This window comes from Hypomesus nipponensis, chromosome 20, assembly GCF_054491055.1.
Source record: "Hypomesus nipponensis isolate SF chromosome 20, ASM5449105v1, whole genome shotgun sequence".
Taxonomy (NCBI): domain Eukaryota; kingdom Metazoa; phylum Chordata; class Actinopteri; order Osmeriformes; family Osmeridae; genus Hypomesus; species Hypomesus nipponensis.
In genome coordinates this window covers 6976934-6990941 of record NC_140380.1, presented here as the reverse complement: position 1 = coordinate 6990941, position 14008 = coordinate 6976934, and the positions used below count along the sequence as shown (strand labels likewise).

Here is a 14008-nt window from a genome sequence, read left to right as displayed (position 1 = left end):
GCAGTGATACATTTGTGAGTTGTCACCAGCATTCATAAACCATGTATTGGACTGACAGGTCACCAGGCTTTTGTCCTTGTAACAAAATATTCTGCAGCATTTACCGACTCTACCTGCCCCAACTCAAGTGGGTTACAGCGTTCACCCTTAGACATGGCTTAGTTCGCACATTCTGCTGTGCTGTCAATATTAACGTGACTCCAACTGTATCATCACACAATTGCAGGGGGTTTATTTTGTTCAAAAAGTTACTGTCTCCAGACATAAATACAAACCATAAATGGTACAGTGGACACTTTGTAAATAGAGTAAAAAACACAAATGTATATACACTTGAATATATATAATATATGTATGTGTATACATATACATTTATGTATGCACACACTTTCTCTCAGCAGTTCAACGCAGTGACAATAGAAAGGAAATGACCTTATGCAGTCTAATTTAAGTGAAACATCAATGGGATATAATTACTTACTCTTTCCTGTCTAACATTACTACAGTCTAAATAATGAAAATATTATATCTCTTTCTGGTTTGTAGTTCTGCATTTAGACTTCAGTGAAACATTTCTGTTTTTGACAATGGAGAGGATTTCTCACCGGTTTCAAGCTGCTGTGGCTGTATAAAACTATAATTTTTTACACAATCAATGATTTATCTTAATCCTCCAGAAATACCTGTTGGTAATTAGCTAACTGCCCTAATGTACACAGAGGGAAATAAACATTATTTGAATAAGAATACTTAAACAAAAACGGAACAGAACCATACAAATTCAAATGAGAAATCATAGGCATTACTGCACATTAGTTGGGTGGATGCTTTCAAACAGTTTACATTCTATAGAACCTTGCCTAAGCTGGAATTCAAATCAACTAAATACAAAATGAGCACCGATTCACAATATATAACACAATATATGTTTATACCTATAATATATAATTATATATATAATAATATATTATGATGTTGTGATAGCTTATCCAATGTGTATTATGCTGTGTTTTTGAAACTATAACAACTTCTCTTACAGACATTACACAGTGGTACAACAGTAAATATTCTGACTGCTGTCTTTTGTACAAACTCTCTGCAAACATTTGTACCACTCTTCAAAAGCTACATAGCATTCAAATCAAACAATTAAAGTGATTAATAATCATAATTATGCCTATCAAATGAGTCATTTTGGCAACTTGGGCATGATCAGTTTAACAAGAGGTCTTAATTATAACACTGGCAAAAGAAACTAACTGCAGGCCACATTCAATGTAACACACCGGCAATTCCAATACAAAGGTTAATTTCTGTACTCTGTGTAATAACATGATTATAAAGTATCGATTTACATCTGATTGTCATTACAAAATATCTATAAATCAAAGTTTTCTATAAGTTATAAAAGCAGAACAGAGAAACCTCTAAAAAATACCATGACAGAGAGAGAATTCTGAGATCCTTATGTTTCATATTTGCAGATAGGCCTTCTAGCAATATGAAGACATTTCACATATTCTCTTACTGTATATATATATATGCTCTATATAATATGGCTGCATGCCATGCCAGATTTGTAAAATTGTATATCAGCTGTTATGTATTTACATAAGCCTTTCCAAATATTGACAATGGTAAAGGTCAAATTCAAAACATGATGTCATATGGGCATCCACTACCATCTCATGTAGTCCCATGGGTAAATCTTGAACTAAATTCTCTACAGAGAATACTTCTAGTCTTCAAAAATGTTTTCGGTGACACAAGGCGTCCTCCTCGAAGATCTACCCAAACCAGTTTAGAACATTGAAACATTGAGGACCTAGAGGAAGAGAAACAACTTGTTTTTAATATTCATGTTCTGTATAAATGGGAAGATACATTCAGGACATGCACTGACATTGCTATCAGACATTCCCATTACCAGGCAGTACTTTGTGTTCAAGCTTCAAATGCAACATCTCTAGATCATGCACACTCAAAACAATAACATAATACCAACCGAATCATCCATGATAGAAGATGGATCAAAATAGTCAGGCTTCAGTTCCGATCTCTCCCTGCGATTCTTTGATTGTGGCTGTTTAGAAGAGAACCACAGTTCCGTTACAGAACTCATATCTTAACGGTATTACAGTGAGAAATGGTTGAATTCTAAAAACCTATCAAGGAAACAGATACAATCGCCAAGTACGTCATGTTTACCAGATCGATATCCATGGTGTCGAAGTCCATGCCCTCGTTGAGGTCTTCCAAGCGATCCTCGGACGACATCATCACATCCTCAACTATCGGCTCTTCGTCGTCCTCCATGAGTCCCGACCCTCGCCGTCTGGGGTTTCCCAGAAGGAAAACCAGAGACCAGCTATTAGAGGACGTTCGACACATAGACCTACGCGTCTGCTAAGCATGGGAGGGGGGGGGGGGGGGGAGGGGAAAGCAAGCGTTTCTTACATGGCGTGCTGCATGTGGCTCCTCATCTTGGCGTACTGCATGCTGGCACGCTCCTGTTGCTGCCGGGCTTCCGCTTGCTGCCTCTGAGCCAGCATCCAAGTGACCTGGGTACTGGGGACAGAGTAACAGATCGTTCATACTTGCATCACCCCCCCCCCCCCCCCTGATTCATCTTGTGTATGTCACAAGGGCATTTAAAGGGAAGACTAGCGTGTGAAACGTGACGCATGCAGTTAACACATTTTTTTTTTTAAGGTTTCGAATGCTAGGGGACTTTGTTAGTGTTGTGTTCTGCCAGGAAAACGCGCTTAAGTACTTGTAGTCCATGGGGGCTTGGTGATGGTGCTGCGGGTGGGGCGTGGGCTGGTGCGGCTGCGGCTCCGACGTCACGGCGTACACGCCCGCGTAGCTGTCGTCCGTCGCCCTCAGCTTCTTGGGGTCCCTCAGGACGGTGGAGGTGAGGTGGGGGGAGGGCATCATGCCCGGCGTCTGCGCTCCCTGCTCGCGGTTCAGCCACACGGCGTCCGTGCTGCTGCAGCTGGTCTCCTCTGCCGAGAGAGGGAACACGTAGGGTTAAATGGTACAGGAAAAGCCTAACAGGAACTTCATTGGATTAAATGGTACAGGAAAAACCTAACGGGAACTTCATTGGGTTAAATGGTACAGGAAAAACCTAACGGGAACTTCATTGGGTTAAATGGTACAGGAAAAGCCTAACAGGAACTTCATTGGGTTAAATGGTACAGGAAAAGCCTAACAGGAACTTCATTGGGTTAAATGGTACAGGAAAAGCCTAACAGGAACTTCATTGGGTTAAATGGTACAGGAAAAGCCTAACAGGAACTTCATTGGGTTAAATGGTACAGGAAAAAAGCTCAACGGGAACTTCATTTGTATTCATGAGAAAACTCTTGGAAGAATGTCAAACACCGCCGCCGACAACGTAAACTCCTTCACCTTCTGGCAGTTTCCGCTTGCCGGTGCTGGCTGGCTTGGCCTTCTTGCTCCTGACGGTGGAGCCGCGGCTGCTGATGCCGCTGATGACCGACATGGTGTCGTCGTCTCCTCCGGCCTGGAGGGAGTTCCTGTAGGAGATGAGGGGAGCCAGCAGTCCTCCCGCTGGAGGGCCATCTGGAAGGTCATGAACCGCTCCAGGTAGAGGTGACTGCGGGGAAAAAGACCCCCCCGGAGGAGAACAACAGCTCGAACGTTAAATTATCAAGGTTTACGGCTCTGGGAAGGTCTTCGCTGCTCCTATTCCATACAGATGAATGTCACTGGGTCCTTTGTTGGGAGTACTTACACAGTTTTCTTGTCCTGCCGGAGCAGTTTGGAGGAGAACTCGCTCAGGATGTCCAGGAAGGCGAGGTTGAGAGGTGGGTTTCCCTCTCCATGAGGACTGGGCTCCTTGAAGGCAAACTCGATGCCATCCCTGAGCAGAGAAGGAGACATGTTTGGCGACAAGATGGCCGACGTATCAATCCACAATGGCTGGGTTTCCCAGATTCGTTACGAAGCTCTTAAAGGTAAGAGCTTCTTAGGAACGTTCCAAGAGCGTTCTAGAGCGCTCTTAGAACGTTCCTAAGAAGCTGTTAGCGTTAAGAGCTTCTTAACGAATCTGGGAAACCTGGCCAATGACTATAATATTAACGGCGGTCGAAAAAAAAACCTTTGTTTACATGACAATTAGGCCTTTGGCTGCTCCAGCTTACTTGTGTAACATGGCTATGGCCTCCCTGGTCTTGAGCTGATCCAGGCCAAAGGTCAGGGAGAACCGTCGGGCCAGCTCTTTAATGCCGCAGAATGAGGACGAGGAGCGGTCGAAGTTGCACCCGAGATCTGACAACATCTCGTTGAACAACTGGAAGACAAAAGCATAAACCCTTTCAACTGAATCCAATAAAATAAAAAATATATGGTCAAATATTATTTTAAGTATACACTTGTCTGTTTTACCCTCGGATGTCTCGTGGATGAGCATTGTAGTCTGAAGGGCCGAGGATCGTCTTACCTGCTGCAAACTCAGAATGAGAGTCTTGGCACACTGGATTTTATCAATTTGTCTTGTTTTAGCCATGGTCTCCTTAATGATATCTCCATAATCATTGTAATACTGGGAATAAAAAATGATAAAAACGACAAACTTTAGTGGAAAAATATGAACAGGACTGATTTACTCAAGGAAACCTGGGAAATGGGGGAAAATACCTACCCTCATGTACTGCTTAAATATGTCAGCTCCTGTGTTCATCTCCACCACGTTGTAAATGATCAGCTTGCAGTAGGCCGCCAGCAAGTTTCGCCTTTTATGCAACGCCTCGATCTTACTGGCCTCGTCATCTTGCTGCCCGTCTGAAAAACAAACGTTACGTAAGCGTGACAACGCTTGTGTTTACGGCGATTCCATCCATCCCCCCCCCCCATACTCCCAGCTGGTCGGCCATGTCGGCAACCGTCTGTCAGAAGGGGTCAGATGGCTTAGCGGTTAGAGAATCGGGCTATTAATCAGAAGGTTGACGGTTCGATTCCCGACCGTGCGTAATGACGTTGTGTCCTCGGGCAAGGCACTTCACCCTACTTCCTTCGGTGGAGAATGTCCCTGTACTTACTGTGTGTTGCTCTGGATAAGAGCGTCTGCTAAAAGACTAAATGTAAAATGGATCCCGGCTGGTCGACCATGTCGGGGACCCGTCCCCGGGCTCTGACCTGTGCTGTTGTTGTCCTCGTCCTGGTCGATGAAGACGTGGTCCAGGATGAAGCTGAGCAGCTCCGCCTGGAGGGAGGAGTCGGGCGTGTAGATCAGAGACTCCAGCTGCTCGCGGCCCGACGACACGATCTGGTGGCTGAAGATCATCAGGGCGTCACACAGGATGGTGAAGGCCTGGGAAACAAGCAAGCAGAACGCCTCAGCAACCCCCACGGGAGGGGAAAACAAGCGCTGGAGGGAGTATTGTTTTTCGTTGGAGACAGGAATAGATCTCGGAGGTCCCCCAAGGAGATGGATCCCCAAAGGCAGGACATGCGAGTCCTCTAGAGTGTAAGGGAGTCAGGTGGCTGAGCGGTGAGGGAATCGGGCTGGTAATCAGAAGGTTGCCAGTTCGATTCCCGGCTGTGCCAAATGACGTGTGTCACCCTACTTACCTCGAGGGGGAATGTCCCTGTACTCACTGTAAGTCGCTCTGGATAAGAGCGTCTGCTAAATGACTAAATGTAAATGTCAAGAGAGGACCCACCTGCTCTTTAACCGTGGTGTTGATGCTGGTCAGGTAGCGCTGACACATCAGACAGAACGCCCTCATTTGCTTCCTCAGGGTCACCATGTCCCCCTGGGAGGGGGGGGGGGGAGAGGGGGAGGAAAGACACAGTCAGGCCACGTAGACAGGGGACAGGTCGTCGTGTGTCACCACGTGTGTGGGGGGAAAGGAAGGAGGGTGAACATGGGGGGGGGTTACCTTTTTGGAGCTGCCCTCGGAGACCTTGGCGAGGTGCCACAGGATGATGTAGTGTGTGCACTGCATCGCATGGATGACAATCTGTGGGGGTGGGGGGGTGGGGGTGGGGGACCAGACATGTTAGAGACAGTTGTAATGACAGAGCGTCACAAACGATGCTGGTGGGTCAGGCTTCGGGGTAGTACCTGCTCGGGCATGTCCCCGTTCTGAAGACCCGTGTTGAGTAGTTTATAATTGCTGGCGAATAAATCCCATTGAGAGAGGTCGTGCGCGCTGTGGGAGGAGAGAGACACAGAGAGAGAGAAAGAGACCCACAGAGAGAGAGAAAGAGAGACACAGAGAGAGACAGAGAGAGAGAGAGAGAGAGAGAGAGAGAGACATGGTTTAAATCAGGGTGCGACAGTGACGGGGTGTGACAGCTGGACAAGAGCAACTGCCGCAAGGCTCGTGGTCTTACTTGTGGAACGCGGTGATCCTCTTCAGCGTGGACAGAACCTGGTAAGCATCATCTTCATCAGGCTCCTCCCCCTGGGAACAACAACAAAACGACAGAATTGCATCACCAATGAAGCCATGCGACTCACTCCCAGTCAAAATCTGTTTGTCACTTCCTGACACGAGCACAAGGGTGAGCCGATCCCCTCATCCCCTCAGACTGACCTCTTGCAAAAAGTCCTCCAGCAGCCTGTTGAACTTGTCCACCAGCTCGTCCAGCAGCTGGGAGCGGGCGATGTCCACCTTGTTGAAGATGGTGAACTCCTCGTTGCAGAGGGCGTGGTAGGTCATGGAGCAGGCCTCCAGCACGTCTGTCTCCGTGTGCTTCTCCACCACCTCCCGGATCTGCCGCATCAGAGACTCCAAGTGCTTCACGCGCGCACACACACACGGTAAGTAAGATACAGTTTGCAACCAATAAATGATTTCCAATGCAACCACTTTTCCTCACAAATCCACATTTTGGTTCACCTTTTCTAATCGACCGGTGGTATAGATTTCCAGGTCAAAGAACTGCGGTAGCTGGAGTAAATTGGTAACTTTTTCCGCGTCAACCGAGTACTGTGAGGAGATTTAAGAATAAGAACGAGCAAGAGTTTAATTGAGTCTCAGGGGCTCGAAGCAAACTTGGCCAACTTGGATAATCGGACAAATAAGTATGTAAACGGACACCTTGGCCAACAACAGAGGCAAAGCCACGGCAAAGATCTCCGTGATTTTCGTCCGGTCATCCAGTTGAGTCTTCTTCTCCTTGGCGGTCAAGACCTTTGGGAACGATTCAGAATAGCCCAATAAAAAAGCCTGAAGCGCCTAAGGGATCTGAAGGAACGCCAGCCCCTGAGGGGAGGGACCCTGTGCTGGGGCTGTGGAGCTGTGGAGCTGTGGAGCTGTGGGGCTGTGGGGCTGTGGAGCTGTGGAGCTGTGGAGCTTGGCCGGAGGACTCACCCTCTTCCCGGTCCCTCGGCCCACAGGAGGGTGGCACTCGCAGGCCTGGCGTACGGCACAGAGCATGAGCTCTACCAGGGCCGTCTCCTGGCGGTCCGTCAGGGCTGAAATCGAGATGGACCCATTGAAATAGGAGGGGCGAGACAGGTGGATGAATAGGAGGGATATGTAGATAAACGAGACATGAGATAGGGAGAGACAGAGACAGAGACAGAGACAGAGACAGAGACAGAGAGAGAGAGAGAGAGAGAGAGAGAGAGAGAGAGAGAGAGAGAGAGAGAGAGAGAGAGAGAGAGATAGACAGAGACCTCACCCTCCCTCCTCCCCCCCACCTCACCCTCCTCGCCCGGCATGGGCTCGTCCAGCAGCAGGCTGATCATGCTCTCCCAGTCCTTGAGCAGCTCAGCAGCACACTCCCACAGGCTGTCCACCAGGTAGGCCCCGTGCTCGTGGAGCTGCAACACAGGCGAGCCGCCAGGGCCCTCGTCAGTCCAGTCGCGCCCGAGAGGGCGCCGTAAGCAGCTGTGCGTTACTTGTGGTGGTCCCTGTGGAAGCTGATCGCACTGGCCCCAATTTTCCCAATTGGGTCTGGCCAACGAAATGTTGTGCTGTGCTGTACTGGAGGCCCTTTTTTGCACGTCGCATTGGATAAAAGCATCCGCTAAATCGATCGCACGTCACGCGAGTGCCACTATCGTCCCAATCGAACAAAGGCGGCTGCGGAGACCCACCTCGCTCTCCAGGAAGAAGAAGACGGTGGTCTTGATGAGGCCGCCGTTGTGGCTCTGCCTCCCCCTCCTGGGCAGCCCCTCCTCCTCCGGACCCCGGTGGCTGAAGAGCCTGCGAACGACAAACGCTCCCCGCCATCAGCATCACTCGACCCTCGGGTGTCGCCCCTCTCGCCTTCCCTAAAAACAGGGGGAGGGGTCCTCCTCCACCTCCACGGCCCAGGGACTGGGAGGGGAAGCCAGTGGAGAGTCCGGGGCCCCACGCTCGGACGACTCGATCAGACTCACTTCTTGTAGAGGAACTCCCCAGTGGCCACGGCCAGCGGCCTGTGAGCTGAGTAGACCAGGTGGTACACGCTCTCGCAGTCCTCTGACGTGAGCACCTCGTCGCTGCTACTGCGGAAGGAGGGAGGGAGGGAGGGAGGAACGACACACATTCTCAGTGGGACAAGCTGAGGATGAAAAGTGCGTTTTTTTTTAAACGTCAGATTCGGCGGGCGATTTTTTTGGGGGGCCATGGGTTTTACGTTCGATAAAACAACGAAGGCATGCTACTTCGAACGATTCGACGAGAGCGTACTCTCGTCAAAAAGAAAAGGACAGTTTTTCTTAAAAAGGACGGGATACTCACTGCAAGACCAGGGTCAACAGCTTAATGGCTTGAACGGCGACATCATACTCCTTGTCCAGAGTCATGGACACGATGCGATCCTGTCAACGACAGCGGCATTAATATGTGGACGCTGGACAGGCCCGGCTGACCACAGCGCTCTGGGGTCAGAGAGCGCTCTACGGGGTCAGAGAGCGCTCCGGGTCAGAGAGCGCTCTACGGCTCACCTTGAAGCGGCTGGTGAACAGCTCCAGGCGGGTGTTGAGCTCCCGGTTGTAGTACAGACCCTGGAGGGCCGTCAGACACTTCAGCCTCACCTCACCTTGCTGCCGGAGAGAGAGACAGAGAGAGAGACTGTTGCCGTGAACGACGTTCTCAAAAGTTTGGGGCATTTTCGGCGCAGTTTCCCTCTAAAACGGACAATGCATTTGAATTGCGGTCGTTTTTATTATTATTTTTTTTTATTTTTTTAACAGAACAGATACTGATTGTAAGCTTCACTATATAAAACAATGGATGTATGAGCTCTCAATGGAAACGACGTGATTCGGCTTTACCTTGTCGTGCATCGTCCATCCCACGTACTTCAGATAACTGTCATTGAGAAATGCGTCGCTGTACATTTTCATCCACACCCCAATCTCCTCGATGCAGATTGCCCGGATGTCAGCTATAGCATCGCTGACGAAGAGAAAAGAGACTTGACAAATACATTTGTCAAAATTCAGTGTTTAACATTTTGTTCTTTTGGTCGTGAGCTATAATGTTTATAATCCAATATGAAGCGACACAGAGGCATTTTAATGACCTACTCAATTCCTGTCTTATCTGTAGCCATGTGTGCCATTAAATAGATTGCCTTTGTTATTGTTGATGTCTCGTCTTTAACACAAGGTGGCGCCCAAGAGCCAAATATCTCGAGCAAGAGCTCAGAGTTTGCACTGAGATTTGAGCAGCTTGCTGACTTCGCTAAGATCGGCTGACTCAGCACCGGAGATCAGTTTCCAAACCAAAACGGGGGGGGGGGGGGGGGGAACCATGTGGCGTCACGGTCGGAACCTTTCCTCAAGACCAAACACAATTCTAAAGACGGTTTTGGAGAAGAAGAAAAAAAAAATCACGGCCAACACATTTCGGTCGAACATCAAAACACGACTCCAAAAACATACCGGTATCTGTGAACAAACACCCCTTTGAATATGGCATTCATCATGTTTTCGATCTCATCTTGATTTTCCTGAAGCTGGAACGAAGCACACGGAAAGCAGGTATGAGAAGGACTAGAAAGCGACGGAGCGTCGGTCGGCGCCTCTGCGCCGGAGGCCGCCCCGCCCCCCCCACCCCCCCCCCCCTCACCTCTTTGCGCTTCTGTAGCAGGAGCTCCAGCTTGTCGTTTGCTCGCTTGCCCGCGACCTTGTTCCTCTCCGCCTCATGCTGCCTCTGAGTGTTGTCCATGTTGATGCTGAGGTTCAGAGCCACGTTCACCAACGCCGTCATCAACTTCATTGCTTCGGGGAGGGGGGCAGGGGAAACAAGAAAAAGGAAAAAGACCTCGTTGACTCCCTAATCCCGTTAAACGGAACCCCCCCCCCCCCGTATTCGAATTGTCTCGACAACGACGAGTGTCAACCCCGCGCTTTTAAAAGACGCGCGCGGCGGGGGGGGGCTGACCTGCGAGCGTGCTGGTGTGTCGGAAGGCTCGGACCTGGGAGTCGGAAAGGCCGGTGAGCAGCGAGATGACCGTGTCCATCATGTACTCGTCATAGATGATGCTGTACTGGCACTGGCGCACCAGGACGCCGATGAACTCGCAGAAGCTCGACTTGAACTTCTTCCACTGCGGCCCGGCCGTGGTCAGCGGGTAGTCCCCGCTGTCCTGTATTGGGCATCGACACAATTCTGCGTTACACCGTTTGCCGCTCGCGCCCGCCGCCGCGCGCCATCTCTCGGGCCTCCCGTCGCGGAGCGTACCTCGTCGAACTCTTCCGTCATCTTCCGGATGATCTCGGAGTTCTGCATGTTCCGGAACATCTCGCCGCTGACGGCGCCTGCGGAGGGAAAAAACGGTCCCGTCGTTTGACTTGTTCGTCCGTCGCAAACAGGGGGATGTTGATCCAACCGATCTTTGACACCGGAGCCGGGAAACACAGGGAGCACTTACCTTTACAGCCAGAGCACTGGATGAAGAAGTTGATCAAGTCCAGAAGAGCAATGTCCCGGTCATGCTTGTAGGACTCAATCCAGTCATCTACAACGGACTAAGCCATAAATACATAGATAAATACATCACTTCAGTAGTTTATTATTTACATGACATTTAGTCATTTAGCAGACGCTTTTATCCAGAGCGACTTACAGCAAGTACAGGGACATTCTCCCCGAGGCAAGTAGGGTGAAGTGCCTTGCCCAAGGACACAACGTCATTTGGCACGGTCGGGAATCGAACCAACAAGCTTCTGATTAATAGCCCGACTCCCTAACCGCTCAGCCATCTGACCCCCCCTGTGAATATCATGAGCTGGTGTGATCCAAACTGCCAAGCCTCCACCTACCTGAGTGGCACTTTTTCCCATCTTCACCACCTCAAACAAGGTCATATTCTCCATCCCATTCTCCTGGTGGTGGCCGTTCACTCGACCCACACCTGCACCCTTTCCTCCAGGCCCACCTGCGCCCTTTCCTGGGGCTTTTTTCCCCTTCTTGCCCGCCTGGTAGAAGCATAAGAAAACCCTGTCACCAACATTGTAAATGCATGTGACATATGCAAGAGGCCTGGCACAGTATGACAATTAGTCATACGTCATAGGACCTTGTTTGAGCACGCAATAGCTTGACGTGTCGCAAAGTAACTGGGAATGTGTCAGAAATGAAGCCTCAAATGATGGACTTTTAATCACAGAACCGGACTCACTTTTCCTTTCCATTTCTTTGCATTCTTTCCATCAGGGTCCTCAAGGTCTGTATCAGATGACAACTGTGTATCAGCCTCCCTGTTGAGACAGTTCAAACTTCTTTGGCTTTTGAACTCATTTAAATGCTTTCCCCAACCATGCATAACAAATTGGACATGTAATCGCATTAGGACAGTACTCACTGAGGAAACTGGAAATCTGAGTTTAACTCTTGTGCTGCTATCATTTCTTTAACATCTTCTTTTCAGACCCTTGCAAATCAGGATGGACTTCCTCTCCTCAAGATCTGACCAAATGGATGGTAAACCTTGAGCAAAAGAACACAAACAACTGTTTGATTTGAAAGTAACACTATTGGATCCTTAATAATTACCACTACCGCGAATTCAAATTGGATACAAATGTCAAATGTCAAACTCTATAAAAGCTTTTGGAACAGGATTGTGCCGTTACCTTCAATTTACAGGTCAAAGGTCATGGTGGTTGGGTAATGGTTCGAATTGTAAATGATCATTTTGGCCCAGATATCAAAAAACAGTTTGCGTTTAGCTTTTATGGTGCAAATAGAACATCATGGCCAGACATGGTTAGACAAATGAGGCTGTTATATATTGCATTTTTGACAGACCAGAAAACACATTAAAAAGCATTTATTTCCCTCCATTTTGAGGCCTATTCCATATAAGGCCAGCTACTATACTGCTACGTTCTTAAAATACTCCATCTTTTTTCATTGCCATTGGATAATGTCGGGTGCTTGGCTAGTATGGCTGACGAGATAGCATTGGCAGTGAATTAATTAGCTAGCTAGCTAGTGCTACGCTACGCTAAAAACAATTGACACTATCGTTAACTAGTTAGCACTCAAATCACTTGAGATACAGTACCTGACAAAGCCAGTGTTAGGCTCCTGTACTAGTAGCTAATATTGAGAATATACTTAGAACTGGTGGTGTTAGACAAAACATGCACATGGCTTATGCAAGTGTTAACGTTACACTAGGTAGCTATATTTTAATGTTTTTAGTATTGTCGTATTGAAATTGTCAGTGTGCACTCGGTACTGTAGCTTCATTGACCAGCTATCGTTAGCCAACTTCCAAATCTTGCTCTTCCGTGTAAACAATGTTTTTGACGCTCTCCATTTTTGACAGCGGGCTGGCTGAACGTCACACCAAACCAGTTAACGCTAAGCTTATTGAAATTGGTTGTATATTAATACTTTTCTGTGCTTTTCTTTAAAGGTGTAACATTATATTGATAGATCTCGTATCCGTCAGAAATCACTAGAGCTTGTCAATTATAATGGACATTGTGTTGACATAAGCTAGCAGCAGTATCACTAAACTAGCCAGCAAGCTAACGCGTCGAAGTCGAAGGTGGCTGAGTCGTGCTAGCTGACTAGCTACATTAGTTAGCGAGCTAACACTAGCTAGGCTAGTTATCATAGCGAGCTAACTTGCGCCTTGCAGGGCAATCACTTCTTTTAACCAACGCTCATGCTCACCTGACATACCAGCACCAAGACAGAGCTGCAGAGCTGTTCATCTCTTCCTTAATATACAGTACAGCAACATACAACGACAGATTCCCAGACTCTTATCCGCCATTTTACAACTTACCTCGCTGTTTGAATCAATCCCTTGCTAAAAACATAAATCAAAATGATCCAGATGTTGCAGAAGTTATAACGTTTTTACGTGTACTACCTTGCAAGTCCAACAAATAACATAAATCACTTTTAGAAATAACGTTAGTGCTTTGGGCAATCTTATTCCGTAGAATTCTATAGCTACACTAGAGCTAGCATGGCTCAGTTTGTTGTTTCGATACTAGCTAGCTAGATTTGTGTAGCACATGCACCACCTGTCGGCAATATTATACAGTACACTTATTGAAATTACGCATGTACGCAGCTCAACTGGAAGTTTGTCCCATGTAGAGTATTTCAATACTCAAGACTAATTTTCTTTTCATATTAAAATTATAGACTTTTCATACTTTGAATTTGTCATGTTTTCATATACGTACGTTCAACCAGCTATTTCAGTCTCATACAAGTGTTTCAGAATAAGGATGGAAAGCTATCTAGGAGGTAGGCTACTTTGCTACCCAACTTTCTGTTGCAGTAATAACAGAAAGTTTGTGAACGCTTTGGAACTATATCTGTTGGCCATTCCTGGATGTTTTAATCTAAAATGTGAACTCTGTTTTGTATATTTCTAGCTAAATAAAATCTTTCATAACTCATAACATTTCAATTGCTTCAATACTGTTTCTACTGTTCTCAGCCGTAATTGAGTCCATAGTTCATATTTTAAGGTTTTGGTTTTTTTAAATGCCATGTATAGGCTACATAGTGAACTGTCCAACTGTAATTTTAGAGAAACCAATCTTCATCAAAACGCA

General features: G+C 47.5%; 1 protein-coding gene across 1 annotated transcript; it reads right to left on the bottom strand.

Annotated features, from left to right (window-relative positions):
• Positions 1-215: 215 nt before the first annotated feature.
• On the bottom strand, positions 216-13452 carry stag2a (STAG2 cohesin complex component a). The gene is given in 35 exon segments (XM_084684237.1): positions 216-1825; positions 2006-2083; positions 2209-2335; positions 2458-2568; positions 2774-3005; positions 3415-3561; positions 3564-3622; positions 3761-3889; positions 4170-4318; positions 4469-4570; positions 4670-4809; positions 5164-5338; positions 5691-5783; positions 5910-5990; positions 6095-6182; positions 6367-6437; positions 6570-6773; positions 6876-6965; positions 7077-7169; positions 7350-7453; positions 7687-7804; positions 8081-8189; positions 8366-8473; positions 8709-8788; positions 8915-9013; positions 9245-9368; positions 9857-9930; positions 10044-10195; positions 10359-10563; positions 10659-10735; positions 10849-10945; positions 11240-11395; positions 11599-11677; positions 11782-11906; positions 13222-13452. Coding segments are annotated over 34 exon segments (3819 nt in total). The 5' UTR covers positions 11826-11906; positions 13222-13452; the 3' UTR covers positions 216-1801.
• Positions 13453-14008: the final 556 nt, after the last annotated feature.